Below are 18,320 nucleotides of genomic sequence, written 5' to 3'. Positions count from 1 at the left end.
AACTGTTTAAAGTCTGACCCAGCTTCAAAGAAGTGCCTGGGGTGCCTCCTGAACAGGGGCAGTAAAAACCAAGACTCTTCTGTGGACCTGGAGTGGGTGTGAACTTGAGTGACTAAAGGAGTAAGTCACACTCTGTAGACAGAATTAATAAACTAGCCCCCCACCCTACCCCACAGTGAAGTGGGTGTGTGCTTTTAACTACTCTGGACTGAATACAAGCAGTCCTCAACTTTACGACATTCGAGTTACGATGAACAGCACTTACAATGCTTCTACATTGACACACTGATTTGACTTATGACTATAGGTTTCAAGTTTGACGCTTGGTCCAACAATGGAGTAGATTGTGGTTCTGAGTTCTGACTTACGACTTACCAACTGTAAGGAACCAATTGTGTCGTAAGTCTGAGGACTGCCTGTAATTGAAAACCTGAGTGGGTGCCAGGAGCAATTCACTTGCAGGGCCACAAGGGGGCATGCTTGAGGGCAGCACCCCATTACAAACCACTTAAAAGTTTTGCATATTTTCATCATGACAGTATAAAAAAAATTAATCTTGCAGACAGTTTTATGCATTCCATGTCTTGTGCTCTGTACCATCATCTGTTCTTTTAAAATAAGAAAGCACTCTACACAGTGGACAAAACCACATAAATATTCCAGCTGCACACTTATCCAAAGTCATTCCAGGGTCAAGTACAGCCTTTGGACCTCTATTTCATACGCAGTTAACTAAATTGTTGTCTCTATTGCATTCATGTTTTGATAATTTATTCAAACAGCAGTGAAATAACAAGTGCATAATTCACACTAGAGCCTCTGGTATCTGTTTTCTCGGGCTATTTAGGATGTGCCCTCCCCTCTTTCTTATAAATTCTTAATGTCTTCTTATGACCTATTACTGCTAATGCAACTTTGATTTGGAGAGAACAGCAGGCAGCAGCTCTGGAGAAAAAGATTTGGGGCTGAGGACGAGTGTGCAAAAGATCTGCCTGCTAGATAGAGATAGCAGGCAGAAAAAGTTAAGAATGCATAGGTCTGTGTAATCTTAGATTTTACATAGAATGTTATTTACTGCTGAAGCAAAGTCACATCTGCAGTGGAACATGGCAGCACTGTTGGAACATTGCACATTTGCAGGACATGGTAGTTGAAGATGGAAAATAAAGAATACCAAATTCAGTTGAAACTTTAGGGGGAATTTTAGGTAGCCAGAATGTATTTGCTGCGCTCTCTCTCCCCCCCACCTCCCAAAAAAAGAAAAAAAATTGTTTCATTGCACATTGTCTTCTTGCGTTGTAGGGTCTTAAGGACAGGACCTTTTTTATATTTGTCTGTGAGAAGTATGTAGTAATCGGTTGGCACTAACTTTTGTCTGCAAATAGTCTAGGTATTTGTTTTGGGTCTTTCTTAAAAGAATGCATCTTCAGTAGCATTAGGCTTCCAATTCCATGCTGAGGCATGAATTCATGAATTAACTTTGGAGGAACGAGAGTATACTTACTGAATCAACAGCATGATTTCCTGCAGCACCTGGAGTTTTCTTCAGGCTCATAAGTATTAAGCAGGCTTGATCTTGCTTAGTTGGAGATCTGATGAGGATGGTATCTGAGCCCACCTAACAGCAGCCTAGAGTGTAAACCAGGGGTCTCAAACTCAAATGACCCCGAGGGCCGCATGAGGACTAGTGCATTGGCCCGAGGGCCGCATCACTGACACGCCCCCTTGCTGCCCCTGGCCCCACCCCCAATCCACCCCTTCCATGAGGCCCCGCCCCTGCCCTGTCTCTTCTCCACCTCCTCCCCTAAGCGCGCGCAGTTTTAATAAATATATACACTCAGTAATGCACCTCACTCAAAGGACAAAACACGCACTTAGATTTACTGCCTAAGGCTCTGGGAGGGAGTTTGGGTGGGGAGGGGGTCTGGATGCAGGCTCTGTGCTCGATGCAGGCTCCAGGCTGCGGCAGGGGGTGGGGGTGCAGGCTTTGGGACGGAGTTTGGGGATAGGAGGGAGTGCAGAGTGAGGGCTGTGGGGCTGAGGGCGAGGGGTACATGATGCAGGAGGGGGCTCAGGGCTAGGGAAGAGGGTTGGGCTGTGGGGTGAGGGCTGTGGATGAGGGGTTAATGATGCGAGGGGGCTCAGGGCTAGGGAAGAGGTTTGGGGTGTGGGGTGAGGGCTGTGGATGAGGGGTTCATGATGTGAGGGGGCTCAGGGCTAGGGCAGAGGTTTGGAGTGTGGGGTGAGGGCTGTGGATGAGGGGTTCATAATGTGGGGGCGCTCAGGGCTGGGGCAGAGGATTAGGGTGCGGGGGGATGAGGGGTTCATGATGTGGGGGTGCTCAGGGCTGGGGCTGAGGATTAGGGTGCGGGGGGAATGAGGGCTCTGGCTGGGCAGAGGATTAGGGTGCTGGGGGATGTGGGGTTCATGATGTGGGGGTGCTCAGGGCTGGGGCTGAGGATTAGGGTGCGGGGGGAATGAGGGCTCTGGCTGGGGCTGAGGGTTTGGGGTTGGAGAGGCTCAGGGTAAGGGAAGCCTGCCTTGCCAGTACTGGCGGAGGGCAGGCACTAGGACCCTGCACCCTAATCCTCAGCCCCAGCCAGAGCCCTCATCCCCCCGCACCCTAATCCTCTGCCCCAGCCCTGAGCGCCCCCACATCATGAACCCCTCATCCCCCCGCACCCTAATCCTCTGCCCCAGCCCTGAGCGCCCCCACATCATGAACCCCTCATCCCCCCGCACCCTAATCCTCTGCCCCAGCCCTGAGCGCCCCCACATCATGAACCCCTCATCCCCCCGCACCCTAATCCTCTGCCCCAGCCCTGAGCGCCCCCACATCATGAACCCCTCATCCCCCCGCACCCTAATCCTCTGCCCCAGCCCTGAGCGCTTCCCTTCCCCCCCCCCGCCCGGCCCCGGCGGGTCCCGCTTCCCTTCCCCCGGCCCGGCCCCGGCGGGTCCCGCTTCCCCCCCCCCTTACCCGAGCGCGTCTCCGGCGGTCCCGCTCAGAGCCGCGTGGTGAGGGGGCGGGGCTGGGAGCTCCACGCCGAGCGCAGCGCTCAGCCCAGAGCTCCCAGCCCCGCCCCCTCCCCACGCGGCTCGGATCGGGGCGGGGCTCAGGCGCTCGGACGGAGACTCGGCGCTCTATGCGCCGAGGCTCTCCGCTTTTCTCTTGGGGGCCCCTGCGGAGCTCCCCTGGGGAGCTCCGCGGGCCGCAGGGAAGAGCTCCGCGGGCCGCATGTTTGAGACCCCTGTTCTAAACTGTCGGTGGGGAAGAACATTTTGAACGTTCAGCTGATTACGGTCTCTGTATCCAATAATCTCTCCTATAGGACTATAACAATGTTTAAAAGGGGACTGGATAAATTCATGGTGGCTAAGTCCATAAATGGCTATTAGCCAGGATGGGTAAGAATGGTGTCCCTAGCCTCTGTTCGTCAGAGGATGGAGATGGATGGCAGGAGAGAGATCACTTGATCATTGCCTGTTGGGTTCACTCCCTCAGGGGCACCTGGCATTGGCCACTGTCGGTAGACAGATACTGGGCTAGATGGACCTTTGATCTGACCCGGTACGGCCTTTCTTATGTTCTTATGTTCTTATTGTTATTTTACTGAGGAAAAACTACCTTAAATGGTAAAACTAAAATATATGTTATTGGGGGCTGATACATTTGTATTGAAGATGTAAAATTTTCAAAAATACAGGTGCACATACAGTAGAACTTCAGAGTTACAAACACCTTTGGAATGGAGGTTGTTCATAACTCTGAACAAAAGGTTATGGTGGTTCTTTCAAAAGTTTACAACTGAACAGTGGCTTAATACAGCTTTAAACTTTGCTAATGCAGAAGAAAAAAGATGCTTTTAAACATCTTAATTTAAATGAAAAAGGCACAGAAAGTTTCCTTAGCTTGTCAAATCTTTTTTTTAAACTTGCCCTTTATATTTTTAGTAGTTTGTTTAATCCGGTACCGTACTGTACTTCCAGTTCCAAATGAGGGGTGTGGTGACTGGTCAGTTCATAACTCTGAGGTTCTACTGTATGTTGCAGGATTGCCTCATTTAAAGCTGCCGATGAACTCTTCTCAAGCTTCAAGTACTGTACTAGAAAAAAATATTACTATGGAACATGGGATATTGGTCAGCAACACAACTAAATAGCCAATTTAAAAAAAATCTCCATAAACAGATTTTAGTAACCTTTGTTAGAAGAGGCAATATCTTACATGGAAGAATGGCTAAAAGGATTTTCAGTGATTTATTGAAGGAAAAAGATTACACTCGCTGACATGACTGGAAAAAGCACTTTGGTAGGCTTTTTTGACACGTGGTACATACTGCTTTTACATAAACAACTAGTCACAAATCTTATTAGTGTGAAATTTTGTCTGACCCATTTTATTAACTGACTCCTCCATCAGCTGCTTTCACTTACTCCATGATGATGGGGCGTCTTGATGAAATTATTTTCGCAAGATTAGACTTTGTGAATAAATACAGAGTAACCTAATAAAATGGAATTTGGTCGCTGCTTGAAGTGATCATTTGATTCATTAGAGCAAACAATTTCGGAAGTCATCTCCATGATGGTCAAGGGGGAGTCACTTCAGATTTAAAATGGCTTCTTTGATTTCACATGTAGGGAAGAACTTTTCATTTTGTGTGTCACTTTAGTGCTAATGAAGAATTTTAAATGTGGGATCATCATTTGGCATCAGTTAAAGCTGCTTGATCTGTTGGGTATTAAAATGCAGAATAAAACTATCTACCCTGGCAAAGTGGAATTATTGCTGCTTTGCATGTGTGTGATATGGAAAACTAGTGATTTCACAGTTTATTAACAATGTAGGTTGTGCTGTAACTTGGCCTGGAGCTTCATAGAGATTTAAAGTCATGCTTCCTGCCCCAGGGAGTGTCCCATCTAAATTAAACAGAAATGAGGCTAGCCAAGGGAAAGGAGGGATGTGAAGTAAGGCAAATAAGTCATTACAGAGTAAGAAAATCATACGTTCTGATACCTAAACACAGACTGAAGTAGGGCAAAAGTGGAGGAATTACACTGCACAGGAGTAGATAACTGGTGGAAAGCAAGGCAAAAGTAAATTTTTCAGACAAGGTTTGGAGAGGATAGTGAGGATAATTGCTACACAGAGGGATGTTATAACAGGCATAGAGTGTAGGATAAGAGTCGAATTAAAGTTAGCTTAAGTTTGGTTAAGGATATACTGTGTGTTGTAAAGAGGGCCCCAATCAGTAAGTAAAAGAAGGTCATGAGAATAAGTAGTATTACTAGTAGTGTGGGAAGGATGTATGGTTTCAAAAGTAACTAATAAAATAAAGAGCGGCAGTAACAAGACAAAGAAAAACTGTCATAAAAAAACCCAGCCCAAACCTTCCCATTGTTCTTCTGGTAAGCAAGGAGTGGGGGAGAAAATAAGTGAAGAAAGGGGGCTGTAAATCTTATGAGGATTAAGACTGGAACTAAGGGTCAGTTGTCTCAAGTTGATTTATAGCTGAAGTCAGCAAGCGGTGACCTCACTTGTTTGTTATGACTATAAAAAGTAAACCCCTAATACCTGTCTGACCATGCTGGGGCCAATCAGTATGGGTCTAAGCATGGGCCTAGCCCATTTGTAAGCATCTTGATCAAATGCTTATAAATGTTTTGGTACTGGTTGGATGTAGTAAATTGCTTATTAGTTAGGCTTTTTAGGCATTTTTAGAGCAATTGTATAAATACCCTTTGGCCTTTGGATTTAATAAAGGAATTTGTGTTAAATTAGTGTTAGATGGTTTCCCTTATCGATGTTTATAATTTCACATATTAATCATTCAGACATTTTGGCCAATCTCTAGAGAACATTTTTATAAGGTTATAGAATTATTTACCTCTAAAGTAAGCTGTAAGAAAATTTAATTTAGTTCCAACTCCAAAGAAATTGCAACGTTTACTTAATGACATTAGTCAAGTTAAATTCTTTGGGCGAGATCCTGCAGTTATTGGGAGGAAATGTGTTTGCAGGTTTAGAGAAAGCAGAATATCACCGGTTGTGTCTTGGAGACAGTGCAGACTTCCACTTACAGGGCAGCATGGCTCAGGATAGACTTCAGGAATGTAATTGTCTGCATTTGTGAAGTATTGGTGCAGAAGTTTTGGTGGATCTTACAGGAGCTCTGTAACTTGGCTGATTCCACTAAGGAATTTAATTTCTTGATAAGCTTGTGTGCTCATTAAATTCCTGTTAGATTTACTGAACTTCTTAAACTACATTGGCTTGAGATGGCTGGTGCAGAATAGGTAGGAAGCCTACGAGTGTATACTTTAGTCTGCAAGAAAGTTTATAGAACTTAAAGGAATTCAGACAAATGAAAATAAATTTGCAGTTTCTACGCCAAGCCACTTTGTGGGAGAATGTTCCAAAAGAAAGTCGTGTCAACGTGAAAGCATTTGATTTTCTCACTCCCATGTCTGTAAAACATTTCTCATTCACTCTGAATTTAGTGTGCGCCCACGTTCTGTGCTGTTACAATAATACTTGGCTCTTACAGAGTGTTTTCTACCTGAGGATTTTAAAGTGCTTTGCAAAGGGAAATATATTTTTTTCATTATCCTACTGACTGGGTAACTGAGGTATAAAGAGGTGAAATGACTTGCCAAAGTTCACACAACAGGTCAGAGGCAGAGCCAGAAATAGAGCCCACGTCTCCCGACTTCCTGGTCAGCACTCTGTCCACTGCACCATGATGCTTCTTCAGTAGATTACAAATAAATTAATTTAGATGTGAATATTAAATGACAAGAATTACAAAGGCAGCTCTGTGTTCACACACAGTAGGTACGTTTTTCAAACTCTTCACTCTCTCACATTCTTAACCATCAACTCTCCTACCCAAATCAAATTACCCACTTCATATTGCCTGATTCAATGCTCTTTGTGTGTAGAGTTTCTTTTGAAAGCCTTGGAACATCACAGGTCTTTTAGTTTAAAAAAAAAAAAAAAAAGGTTTAGGGCTTGTCTAGACCACAGTTCTCTCACTCGAATTGGAAACAGATTTAGTTAAATTGATGCAAAACCTGTGCATATACTAGGCCTTAATAAACTGCATCCTATTAGTATTAGCAGTATGTGTTTGCTAATTATATTTTTATTTTTGAATTATTCAGATTTTATAATGTATAGTTCTGGCGATTGATGTGAATTTTGTTTGTTTTTTTTGTTGTTTTTGACTAATAGGCTGTATCTCCCAAAGAAGAAACCAAGGCATCAGGTAGATATTGTAATTTTTTAATATATATATATATATATATTATATCTTTCAATTTTTTAATAAGCAAAACTGTTTGCCAGAATAACTAATTCACTGCACCTTCTAAAATTGCTTCTAGGTCTGGAAATTACCCTGTTTGTTTGGTCTTGATTATGCAAGCTTAAATATAGACCTTCCAATTAAAAAAAAAAAGGGGGGGGGGTTTATTTGTGGAAGTACAGTATAATTATTCCTAAAGCATCATCCCTTTATGCTTATACAAATAGGCTGCTTAGTAGAACTAACAATTACTATTATAAAAGCTCCATCTCCATTATAACTTAAGAGTTTGGCCAATTACTGGCATGGCTTGCAGTCTGTACCCAAGCATAGCATAGTTAATTACCACGTTTTCCTTTTGTCACAGAGTTAGGCCAACACATGTTTGTCTTCCAGTATCCACTTTGTACAAATTATTTTGCTGTATACCCCAACTGTGCCTATGTAACAAGTTTGGCCAGTTCTTTCTTTTTCCATCTCTGTAGTAAAGTAACCATGTCTCCGTTCATAAAATCATGGTTAAAAGTTGTGGGTAGACCCTAATAATAAACTAACATGTGTGATGCTAGATTTCAGTTAAATTATTTAAATTTCATGCTGTGGTAATGCCTAGAGTCTCCAAACAAGTCGGGGCCCCACTTTACACAGCACAGTATAAACATAATAAAAAAATCTTTTTCCCAAAACCCATTCTGGATTTCTGGTCTTAGTATGCTGATGGAGCCATAACTAAACTTACATTTTTGTTGATGGGGCTTCCAAATTTGTGTTTTTCAGAACCACCACCATCTAAAATTCCTAAAATTGAGACATCTCATCCACCAATACCCCCTGTGCACCCACCTCCAGGTAAGGTTTTATTAAGAGTTAATTCCCAGCATGCTGTTCTTATTGGATCTTTTGGAGTTAAGTGCTTAACCTTGTTCTTCTGCTACTGTGGGCTAGAAGTGTCATGTTGGGTTGAATAAAGTTAATTGTAGTATGAAAGGTGATGAAATATTTGATAGTGTAATTAGAACAATGAGTGCATTAGTGAGATAATGGCCAGAAGACTTCTCTGAACCTCCCAAACAGTCTGTTTTGCTCTGTCATATTTGTGGTTATGTACTGGATTGGTTTGAGGTGGTGATATCAAAGCTGATTTAGGACAAGTTACGGAAAATTTCAGGCCAAAAGGAATTTGAAAATATTAATTGAAAAAGCAAGGTTATGACTTGCGATTTCACCTTTAACTTTAATGGGCACTATCTTTGTAACCTTGAATCTTCAAGTTTACAAAGTATTCTGTGCCAGTTTTGATAGTCTGTGGAGAAACGTATGAAGCAGCTGAAAACGTATAGAATCATTAAAATGTAGGGCTGGAACCTTGAGAGGTTCTCCTGTAATTGAAGGGATACCTACAACATCCTTGACAGGTATTCATCTAACCTGTTATTAAAAACCTCCAAAGACAGGGATTCCACAACCTCCCTTGGTAACCTATTTGAGAATAAAATAGGGGCTGGTTTCTCTACAATTCAGTATAGTGAATAGATCCTGCTTCTCCACTGTCATAAAACAGTGCACACTTCTTTTGAAGGTGGGTATGTGCAGCTATGATGCACATATCAGATTTATATAAATTATTTATAGTAGTCCTCACACTTAATTGACATTTTATACAGGAAAGGGGGGAAAAAGCTGATCCTGTTCCTCTTTATAGTACAAAGCACACACCCTGCCACTGTGTTCTTCTGTCTCTTGTTGTCCCCTGTTAGGAGCTGTCATTTTTGGTTGCATTATATAGCACACACTATAAAATATTTATGTCATATCTCAGGGTCAGTGGAAGGACAGCTAATGTATCAAGGCACTGGAAGCACAGTGCTACAATTTCTTTCACAAACATATGGCATTTTGGAGCATTACAGGGTTCCTTGGCAGATCAAGCCCTCTTTAAGGAAATCAGCCAAGGAAAAGAACATCCCCTTACTGGTTGGCACTGTATAAGAATTAGAAACTATGTTCAGGTGTGTATTCTGAAGAGATATTACATGTGGGATTGTTTGAGGCAATTTGAAGCTACTGCCTGATGCTAGCATGGCACCTGTCACCCTTTTATGAAGACCATACAATATTTAATTATTCTATGTATTACCACTCCAACTATGAACTCCTTAAAAATTCAGCATTTCCTACAACAATTATGATGGAATAGGAACTTTCATTCATCCTATTTTCAGTTACTCACAAATTTTTAACTTCAGATCTGTCATGGACTTAGCCCTCCATGAGGAAGAGTCAGGTGTCTGAAAACTTTTTGCAAATAAAGTTTTAACTAACTGAAAAATAATATGCTGGCCATGCAAGGTTTTTTTATTTTTCATATCACTTGTAAGCTGATGTAGGAAATCTCTTCAAGTGTCAAATTCAAGAACTGACAATGCAGCTCTTCAAAGGCAGATGTATTAATCTGCAACACTGGCTCCTGGGTAAAAATCCTACTATTGGTTGTAGTTGTGTCAAAATGGTGATCTTCACGAAGGGCTAGAAGTTGTGGGCAGGAGAGAGAAGCATGGTAAATTATAATAGGGACATAGGAACAACAAGAGGGGGACAATAAGACAGTGGGAATCTGCTCAACATCCGAGATGTGTATACACAAATGCAAAGGAGTATTGTGGGTATATTACCAGGAGTTTCATAGGTAAGACATGGAGGTTATTGTCCTGTTCTACTTGGCACCGATGAAGCCTCAGCTGGAGTATTGTATCCAGTTTTGGGCACCACACTTTAGGAAAGATGTGGACAGACTGGAGAGAGCCCCAAAGAGAGCAACAAAACTAATGGGTTTTAAAAACATGACCTTATGAGGACAGGTGAAAATACTGCAAGTGGTTTTAGTCTTGAGAAGAGAAAGGGGGAGGGAGAAGAGGAACCTGATAGTCTTAAAATAGGTTAGGGCTGTTACAGAGAGAATGGTGATGGATTATTCTACAGCCAAAGGGTAGCATGTGCAGGCTTGTCCCTCTCAACTTTCTTTTGCATTGTCATTTTAATTCAACTGTTGGGCAGTGGTGAAAGGGCAGCTCTGCAGACCTGCCCTATACAGCTTTTTCAGTGAAAAGATATTTTGTACCTTGTTATAAAAGTGAACTATTCTGTGTACAAACAGAACATGTGCCTTAGCTTTGTGTAACAAGTTTATTTCCATAAGTCAAGCATTTTAAAACTCACTACTGTGGATTCTGAAGATACTTCCATTGGGTCCTATCATGGAGAACATTGGTCTACCCTTAGTTCAGACAAGCTTTGATCTGATTTTTAACTTCCCCCAACTTTTGTCCAATCAACTTGAAGTTTCCTGGGTGTGATCTTGTGCCAGTTTAAGATTTTTTTGGTTTTGGGAGTAGGGAAAGGGACTAATAGAAATTAGACAAAAGTGTTTATGAGAGGAATGCTCAGATGAAATGACCCAAATTTTGTAACCCTTTCCTAATGCTTGTCTGTTTCACTGTCTCAAATCTCTGTAGCCCTTGCATGTGGAATGATTGCACTTAGAAACTAATATTCTGGTTGGGTTTTTTTCCACTGCCTCTGCTCTTTAGCTGATTTTTCTTTGCATCTAGCTTTTGGGACATGTGGGGCTTATTGTAAGGCGGAAAGCCACAAAAAAAGTGCTGTTGCTGTCAGCAGGCTGGCTGACCAGATATTCTCGAATGTAGTTAGCGTTCAGTGATGTAGAACCCAACAGACCAGGGCTCACCGTGAGCTTGCTCTTCCTGCAAGCTGGCATTGTGCGCATATTCTTACAAGGTACCTGAAGATAATTTAGAAAAACAGACGTAGTGATAAGAAATGTTAAATTGCAAAGTAACACATTTAATTTTAGATGGCTATAGATCAGCATAGACAGGAGTAAGCTTTGTGTTGCATCTTTTCTTTTCTTAGCAGACCTAAGGTTCATGTTTGCTTACATGGAAGTGGCCAAAACAGTAGCATATACTGTGACCTTTTGTAAACTTTCCCATAATCTTAGTAGCCTCAATAAGTTCTAACACAGGAATCAAAACTGGTGCAGAAATTCAAATCCCAACTCATCAAAAGAATTCTTTTCATTGTATCACATTTGTTTCCTAGAGTAGTTAAAAGATGTTGAAGGTAACGTCAGCACAGGCATTTGGTGGCTTTGTTCCTAAGCATCTGCTGGACTGTATGGATTTAGTCAACTGTTTATCTGTACTGGTCATAGAACAATCTCAGCAGTGTGGAAGGAATAAAGGTTTCAGAGTAGCAGCCGTGTTAGTCTGTATCCGCAAAAAGAACAGGAGTACTTGTGGCACCTTAGAGACTAACAAATTTATTTGAGCATAAGCTTTCGTGGGCGACAGCCCACTTCATCAGATGCATAGAATATTCTCACAGCTCTTGTCAAACGGTCTGTAATGGGCTATCTTGATTATCACTACAAAAGTTTTTTCTCTTAATTAATTAGCCTCTTAAAGTTGGTAGGACAACTCCCACCTTTTCATGTTCTCTGTATGTGTTCCATTCTGTGCATCCGATGAAGTGGGTTGTAGCCCATGAAAGCTTATGCTCAAATAAATTTGTTAGTCTCTAAGACTAATAAAGTTAATTTTCACTGTGGGGTATCTGCTGTTTCTTCTGTGTTTTGACCTTAGAAGGTCTTATTGCATGTGATTTCCAAATATTTTAGCTGCAGAACAAACAGAAAGAGAGCAGGCTACTATGTACAACATATTAACATTTTAAGAAAAACATAGCAGTGTAGGTAGTACTTATTGCTGTGCTACAGAATAAGCTTCTTTTGTCTGTTGCAGACCGTAAGCTTCCTTTGACAACTGCAGTTTCAATGGGAGAAGCAGAGCAAAGTACTACAGTGGACTCTGTAGACATACCAAAGGTCCAGATTCCTCCTCCAGCTCATCCTGCACCCGTACATCAGCCACCACCTATGCCTCATCGTCCTCCACCACCTCCACCTTCCAGCTACATAACTGGAATGTCCACTACAAATTCTTACATGTCAGGGGAAGGTTATCAGAGTCTTCAGTCAATGATGAAAACCGAAGGACCAACCTATGGAGCTTTGCCACCAGCTTATGGACCACCAACTCACTTACCGTATCATCCTCATGTGTATCCTCCTAACCCTCCTCCACCTGTTCCTCCACCTCCGCCTACATCATTTCCACCCCCTAATATCCCACCACCTACTCCTGGGTACCCTCCTCCACCTACGTACAATCCTAACTTCCCACCTCCACGACTGCCTCCAACTCATCCACCTCCAGGGCTGGGAATGCCACCAGCCAATTATCCCCCTCCCACAGTTCCCCCTGGTGGACAACCACCAGTACCACCTCCAATACCACCACCTGTTATGCCACCTGTTGCAGGACTTGGACGTGCTACATGGATGAGATAGCATGAGAATTGTGTACAAATATCTTTTTTAATTTTGAGGAATAGTTTAAAAGGCAGAATACTTGAGCAGCGACCATATTGTAAAGATAAATAGGAAAGTAATTTGTATAATCTAGATTCTGGTATAGTATATAAAGACATGGAACAGTGAAATGGAATCTTAGTTGACCTACTTGCAGTATTGTTAATGGCAAGATATATAGGCTTTTAATATAGACATGGCAGAGATAATTAAAAATCTAAATTTATACATTTGATTTAAAACTAAGTTGTCTGACTAAATTGTCTTGAGTTATTCCAGCACTGGATTACTTTGTACTAGTGACTTTAACCAGCCATATTGGCTCATTTATATCGGTAAGAAGTAAATTTTCTTCTAGAAATCAGTGCCTACTTTTGAGTATCAGAATAGTCAGATATCCTGAAGTTCCATCTAGAGTGTTTAAAAAAAAAAAAAGTTCATTTTCATTAAGTAGCTCTCAGAGCTACTTTATTTAATATGTATATATTTACAACCCCCGGCTGACATAAATCATTTTGAGATGTTTGCCTTGCTAATATTTTTGTTTTGGAATGAACTATCTTGAAAAATTAAGTATGTTTACACCTATTTGCAAATTCCTGTACATAAATATATATATTTTCTAAGTGTGAAAGTCTGAATGTAACAACATACTGTGATTTACACCTGGGTTATAAATAGGACTGCTTCATTCACTTGTACCCAAATAAAACAATCTGAATTTAATGGATTTTCCAAGTTATTTCAAAATCTTTTTTCCCCAGTAGCTCTACATAGTCTGTCTCCCTAAAATTACTGTTCATGTTTATACTGCTGCAAGAGGAAATCTTATTCTGTGTAGGTGTTTTACCTCTGACTAACTCACTGTAAGAATATTTCAGCAGTGTTCTATCAATTTCAAAGCATCACAGCTCACTTACAAAGAATGTACTTTATTTTATTCAACTGAAAGTATACACTATCACAATCTCATACTTCATTTTTACTAAAATATTTCAAATGAATGTTTTACACATCAAAAAAATCTGATTCCCCCCTCCCCAAAGTGATTCAATAAAAGGTATAAATGCGTGCTAATGTCTAAAGATTTTGCTATGTACACAACAGTGGGTGCTAATTTATTCCAGTTTCTTTTGTAAATCATATACAAGAAGGCTGTAAGATCACAGGTTTAACAGAAATCAAACTTCAAACTGATTTCCCAAAGCAGTTCAAATAGACTTTCCCCACATTATGAAAAATATACAATTTTATCACTTTACAGTCATGCACTTTGAAAAAGATCAGTAGTACTTTTTTCCCCACCCAGTTTCTAAAAAGATAAAAGGTCACTTTAACACTGATTTATATCTAATAATATTTGGATAAAAATGTGCCATTCTCAAGGGTGGGCTCAGCAGTCTTATTAAAGGTGCAACGCGCCTCCTGAAGTTGGTTACACCACACCATTTCAAAATGCCTGTTTCACTCAAAGAAAACTTAAGGGCCTGATTCTGCTTTCCTAAAGCAAGCAAAACTCCATTTGAAGTCAATGGAAGCTTTGTTTGTCTCAGGGCTGCAGAATTTGGAGCCTCTAAATAGACTGGGGACAGTAGCGCCATGTATATCAACTTAATGGCCACCATTTTGGGGAGGGTTTCCCTCAAACTTACTATACAAAGTTTTTCAGGTCGTTTTCACAGTAGACCTAGAGCATAGTAAAGAGTGAATTGAAATGTGCATATAAAACATCTTTTTAGACAACTGAAAGTTTAGCACCCAAGTCATTCTGTAATGTCATTGAGTGTCTTTTTCCCCCCAGGAAGACACTTTTTTTTTTTTTAGCTCAAGTGGAGCCAAATACAAAGAGTAGCAAACTTTAAAAAAAATACATGCAGCACTAACTTTCATGTACTTCTATAAAATCAACAATGCACATCTTGCATTTGGGGCTTATGCTGCCAAGTAGAATCATACAAAATATAATTTTACCCTACTAGTATAAAGGATCCTTCAGTGGTTTAACTAAAAAGACTGTCTTCTAAGCCAGCTCTCTGGGGTGTACAGCCATACGACATGCCTCAGGTTTAGTGCTGTTTCCCCTTTAGTTAAGAGTTTAAGATCTGCAGATGAAACCAGAATATGGACAAAGCTTCAAGCCACAAAATGGCTTGTGATAGATATAGCTGATTAAGAGTAAATTTGGATGAGTAGGTCAGAGCCAGTGAGAGAAGTAAACTGGCTAGTTTTAGCTCTCAGTCCTGTTGAGAGGGAGGGATCATTAAATGCTTATTTGTTAGTCTAAGCTACTTAGAGACCAGCAAGCACATTATCAATACTATCAACACTCTACAGGCTTTACTGGCAACACTTCTGCTGCTTTAGTTGAAATTTGCTGAAGTAAATCAATTCTGCTCCCTAACACTCAATCCAGAGTTTGGACACTGGCATAATTACAATGGCCTTTCAAGTAGATGGATTGAGCAGCCATATATACATTTTATAGCTCAGAGGGGAAATTAAAACTTTCTTTGCTGCCTTACTCTGGAAGGAAAAAAATCATGCTTTTCCCCTATCCTTTATATGAAGGAAACAGTTGAGCAAAAAAGAAAAGAAACTGATGGGTCGTATAGACAGTAATAGGCTGAAAATGGTCAAAACGAAAAGCTAGGAAGAGGAAATTCAGAATGCTCTAGAAGAGGTCAACTCTTAAAAGATAACCAGTGTGCCATTTTCTAGGCTAGTTTCTGCCAGGCTACACAGACTGCATAAACCTAGTATAGAGTTAGTTTGTCAGCTCAATAGTGGCTGACACAGCTGAGGTACGCTTTAGGGGGAAGTGAACTGCTGTTGAGGGAGTTTCTAATAACTCACTGATCTCAGCTACCAGGGCCCATTCTTATTCTACAGTGACTTACTGCTGAATTTTTATTTTGTTTATATTCCTGTTTCTTTATTGCTCAATCCTGCAAATTCCTTACTCAGGCAAGTAGGCTCATTAGACAGTGAGACTATTCACTTGTGTTAGAACCTGCAGGACTGACAGTTATTTGTAGGTGCTTCGTGCTAATCGGAGTCAAGAACTCAGCTAATGCAAAACAAATGTATCTAATCGTAACAACCTCCAATTGCATTTAGGTAACTGACTGATTTTTCTAACATGGCAACATCTGAAGTCATTAAAGCTTCAAACTAAGCACCAAAACCAATGCCATTTTTGAAGAGGTGGCATTGAATCTACATGCACATATTAAGATTATTTTATTTTACAAGGGCAGGTTTACTAACTGAGTCCAGTTTCCTGTAGACTATTGGAGGGGAAAGGGAAAGAACATCTCATGAAATACAGGGCCAGTTCTTGTGACAAGATGGAACCGAAAGGGGTCAACTCAACCTCTTACTACAGCTCCACAAGCAGCTACTCCACAATACCAAAATAAGTCTCATTATTTTTATATATAGAAGGAAAAAAACACTCCATTTTGGTTTAACAAAAATAAAGCTTAAATGGCAGCAACAGCCTCATGTGACAGCTTCTGTTGATATAGCATTTACGCAGCTCTGAATGGCTGTTGCTTTGATTACATCACAAAGTAACCAATTTAGTTCAGTATTTCAACAAGGACATTAAAAAAAAATCCTTATGATGTGAGTGAATGTCAAGACAAACACAAGGATCCGAGAGAGAAACTCCTCCTGTCGAAACGGTGAGCCATATTGGCGGAAAGCTGTTCTTACCTAAGCATTTAACAGTAGGAGCTTTACAAGAACAGTGTTACCATATTCAGACTGGATTGTGGCTAAATGACTTGAAATTATTCACATTATGACTGCAGTATCATTTGTTCCATTAAAATCACGTCACTAGCAGCTGAAATGGCGGCTCAGGCTATTCTGCATACCTGATATGGACCTGTGTCATGGTCAATACGGTACAACATACAAGGTGCTTTCAGTGTTTTATCATTCCGCAAAGTATTTTATATGACAGCTTTTGAAAATAGTTGCATGTCATCCTCCAAAAATAAGGACCTCCAAGCAGTTTTAGCAGCTCAGTAAAGGGACAGCCAATAAGCCACCTGATTCCGATTTTTGTTTCCTTGGGAGAATCCAAAAACATGCTGCATAGAGCCACCAGCCTAGTTATGAATCAATTAACGAGCAGGTGGACAGAAGCAATACAAAATAACTTCTCCAGGTTAGGGTTCCATTTTTCCTCCTAGAAATTCTCTTGTTAGGTAATTCTACATAGAGACCATACAACAAAGCAGGTTTGCACTACAATACAAGTGACACAAGTCTGCGGTTATAGGATGATTAACCCATTTAACATTGGTTCCAGATCATAGCCTGGAGGCTAAGCCTTTAGCTGCCATATTTACACTATAGACAGTTGCAAAAAAAAATCCAAACTGGCTGCTAGAAACAGAGCTCTCTTCCTCTCTGATTCTTTATAGAGTTGCTTCTAGTTTTCAGCGTGACGTTCCTACAATGGCCCCTTGAACTGGTTTCCTGAAAGGTGTTGCCTGATGGATGGTTTGGAACTTGCTGCATCACCCAACTTTCGCCAGACAACCTGTGAGAAAGGGGGGGAAAGATTGCAGTTGATGAGCTACATTATTTGTCTGGAAGTCAAAATAGGCAGGTTTCCAAACCAGAGTTGCAGTTCTACATATGACCATTAGATGGCACTTATGCACTAAATTACATGTTCTGCAGGGGATTAACTATAGTATTTGTATATTCAGGAATGTAAAAGTTTTTTTTAAACCCTGTTTTTTGACGGGGTGGGGTTATGTAGGGCAAATTTGGGGCTAGCTTTTAAATTCGTTCATGCTTTACGTGGGGAAAGGAAGAAAATCCACACTGAACAGTTTATGATCTTCCTGCCCAACATCACCTTTTTAAAAATTAAGTCACCAAAATAATACATTCATATTTTCCATAAATAAAATCGTATCACATTTCTGCACCAATGTGCCATTCCAGTAGTTTTGAAACACACCATCACCAACCTATTCAAAAAATTTGCAGAGTTTTGCTTCCTCTGCAATTCTCGTGCACGAAAAAGGCCCCACTGATATTCTGCCTTGCAATATGGATTTCAAAGAGAATATGCCACAGTGTTTCCCAGAGTCCCTGCTCTGGGAAACACCGCACTGTCAAGCAGAAAATCCTCTAAAACACGTGACTCTCAGCTTGAGCAATGTTTTAACAGCAATACAAAGCTCACTTTTCATCCACAGTGTGTACCCAAGTCATTTTTCTTATTAGATCATTCTGCCTGGAATAAAAGGTAGTGGAGCAGCAGTAGCAAGCAGCCACACCTCAGCCAGAGCAAAGTTCTGGCACAAATGCTCAGTTTATAATATGTGGCAACCTCCGTATACAATGTGGTTGCTAGGCCAAACATGTTAGCGGGTGCCAAAAATCATATGTAATCACCCCTACTGGATTCAAACAAGAGGATTCTAATTCTGACATCAGATTATGGTCACTCAATTTCTATGACTTTAAATACCCTAAAACATATAAATTAAGGCAAAAGGACCAACCTATGCTTTTAATCAACCATACTGGAA

The 18,320-nt window shown here is 40.9% G+C and overlaps 2 protein-coding genes across 4 annotated transcripts in view; one reads left to right on the top strand and one right to left on the bottom strand.

Annotated features, from left to right (window-relative positions):
* Nucleotides 1-13,485, top strand: part of CCNK (cyclin K) — a 32,049-nt gene extending 18,564 nt beyond the window's left edge. For both annotated transcript variants that reach the window (XM_045016925.1, XM_045016926.1), the window contains 3 exons: nucleotides 7,238-7,271; nucleotides 8,088-8,159; nucleotides 12,131-13,485. In XM_045016925.1, coding sequence (XP_044872860.1) covers nucleotides 7,238-7,271; nucleotides 8,088-8,159; nucleotides 12,131-12,738 — 714 coding nt within the window. In that variant the 3' untranslated portion in view covers nucleotides 12,739-13,485. The remainder of the gene's footprint in view (nucleotides 1-7,237; nucleotides 7,272-8,087; nucleotides 8,160-12,130) is intronic.
* Nucleotides 13,486-13,680: 195 nt separating this feature from the next.
* The window catches only part of CCDC85C (coiled-coil domain containing 85C), a 161,632-nt gene continuing 156,992 nt past the window's right edge, over nucleotides 13,681-18,320 (bottom strand). For both annotated transcript variants that reach the window (XM_045016927.1, XM_045016928.1), the window contains one exon: nucleotides 13,681-17,314. In XM_045016927.1, the coding sequence (XP_044872862.1) occupies nucleotides 17,225-17,314 (90 nt within the window). In that variant the 3' untranslated portion in view covers nucleotides 13,681-17,224. The remainder of the gene's footprint in view (nucleotides 17,315-18,320) is intronic.

This window comes from Mauremys mutica, chromosome 4 (assembly GCF_020497125.1).
Source record: "Mauremys mutica isolate MM-2020 ecotype Southern chromosome 4, ASM2049712v1, whole genome shotgun sequence".
In the NCBI taxonomy this organism is placed as follows: domain Eukaryota; kingdom Metazoa; phylum Chordata; order Testudines; family Geoemydidae; genus Mauremys; species Mauremys mutica.
The sequence above is the reverse complement of the archived record's forward strand: the minus strand, read 5'-3'. Positions and strand labels throughout refer to the sequence as shown.